General features: G+C 55.3%; 1 protein-coding gene across 1 annotated transcript; it reads right to left on the bottom strand.

The window, feature by feature from the left end:
- Positions 1–287: 287 nt before the first annotated feature.
- On the bottom strand, positions 288–1,214 carry LOC119340412 (auxin-responsive protein SAUR21-like). The gene has a single exon (XM_037612323.1). It carries the CDS (start codon positions 914–916, stop codon positions 548–550), a length of 369 nt encoding a protein of 122 aa, XP_037468220.1. The 5' UTR covers positions 917–1,214; the 3' UTR covers positions 288–547.
- Between the last annotated feature and the right edge of the window lie 313 nt (positions 1,215–1,527).

Genomic DNA, 1,527 nt, shown 5'->3' with positions numbered 1-1,527 from the left:
TACTGTCAAAGTTAGGCTTAGAATTCGAGTGACCTTATGTCACAAGAAATTTCATGCTTGTGGAAAAACATTGAAGCTGAAATAGTCCCCCGATAATCGGTAGATAAGAATCTAGGACCTTCTAGAATGTCCACAGAAATTTCGTCCTCTAGGATGCTCGTTTTTCCTGTCATTCCAAAGAGAAACTTCTCGAGTACTATATGTTACTTTGCGACATCCGTACTAAAGACCGTACCGTGGGTGTGTGCAATTCAGCAGTAAAAACAAAAGGCGGATGATATGAACTTCCAATCTTCCATGAAACCAACGATGACGATCAACACGCCATGCACGAAGCTAAGCTAGCGCATCATGCATGTGGCCGTTTGCACTCTGTACAATCAAGAAACAAACGAGAGAAGCGATCTAGCTAGTTTAATTTTAGAAGTAAATAAACTCGTCATTCTACGTACGCGCGAGCGCGGTACGGCACCGCCACGGCCGCCGGTGCCGCTGCCATGGCGTCGTCCAAGCTCTGGCTAGCTAATGGAGCAATGGGCCTTCTTCCTTAGTTCTTCCCCTTGCCGCTTCCTGAGCCGTTCTTGCGGTGGAGCCGGCGGAGCAGCTCCTCGAAGTCCTCCTCGGCGCAGGGCACGCGCAGCCCGTCGGCCTGCGCGAAGCCGAACTCGTCGGCGGCGCGCTCCATGAGGTCCCGGAACGCCGGCTCCCGCAGGTACCCCGTGGGCACCACGAACCGGCGCGCCTCCTCCCCGACGTACACCGCGAAGTACCCCTTGGGGAGCACGCCGCCGGCCGGCTCCAGCAGCGCCTCCCGGAGCCCCGCCTCCTCGGCCTGCGGCGCCGCGCCGGCCTTGCTCTTCGTCTCCTTCCTCCTGCCGCCGATCCTGGGCGCGCGGAAGTATCCCATCACCATCATCGTCGCCGGCCGCGGCAGCAGGGTTCACGGCGCTCGTCGTAGCTTCCGGTCGCCTGCCGCCGTCGTCGAAGAAGGAGGAGGACAGCACGTGACTGCGCAGCAGGCCGGCGGTGTACGGAGGTGAGAAGGATCTGTGGATCAATTAAGGCATGCGGGAGGTGGAGTTGGTGCGGCTGGTCGTGGGTTGGTGGCCGCCATGGTCGACGCTCGCCGGCAAGCTAGCGAGAGGTCCTAATGGGGTTGGCGTGCGTGGAAGAGGACGTGGTCTCCTCGTCTCGTGCTCCCAACTTGTGATTAGGTGCAGTTGCAACTGGGAAATGATTAGGCGGCAGCCAGGGTTGGCGTTGGCTTTATACTGGCGTGGTGGTGGGGTCAGACATAAAGTAGCGAAGTTTAACTTAGCTTGTTTTATCTGTATTATTATTAATCATCTCTACTCCTACATGCCTTTTTTTAGATGTCTAAGAACATGACTAGCACCAAGGCAGGCAGAAATCCCGTATCCTGTTTATCCATTCTACTCCGCCGGCCAGTCGCCCATGAGGCAGCAAAACATCCCTACAACTACTAATTTTTTCGAAAAACTTTTGATCTATTCATCTTCAATCATG

Source organism: Triticum dicoccoides, chromosome 7B, assembly GCF_002162155.2.
Source record: "Triticum dicoccoides isolate Atlit2015 ecotype Zavitan chromosome 7B, WEW_v2.0, whole genome shotgun sequence".
NCBI lineage: Eukaryota > Viridiplantae > Streptophyta > Magnoliopsida > Poales > Poaceae > Triticum > Triticum dicoccoides.
The sequence above is the reverse complement of the archived record's forward strand: the minus strand, read 5'-3'. Positions and strand labels throughout refer to the sequence as shown.

What these genes read in the sequence shown, in the direction of transcription:
- LOC119340412 (XM_037612323.1), bottom strand. Translation starts at nt 916, where the DNA reads ATGATGGTGATGGGATACTTCCGCGCGCCCAGGATCGGCGGCAGGAGG.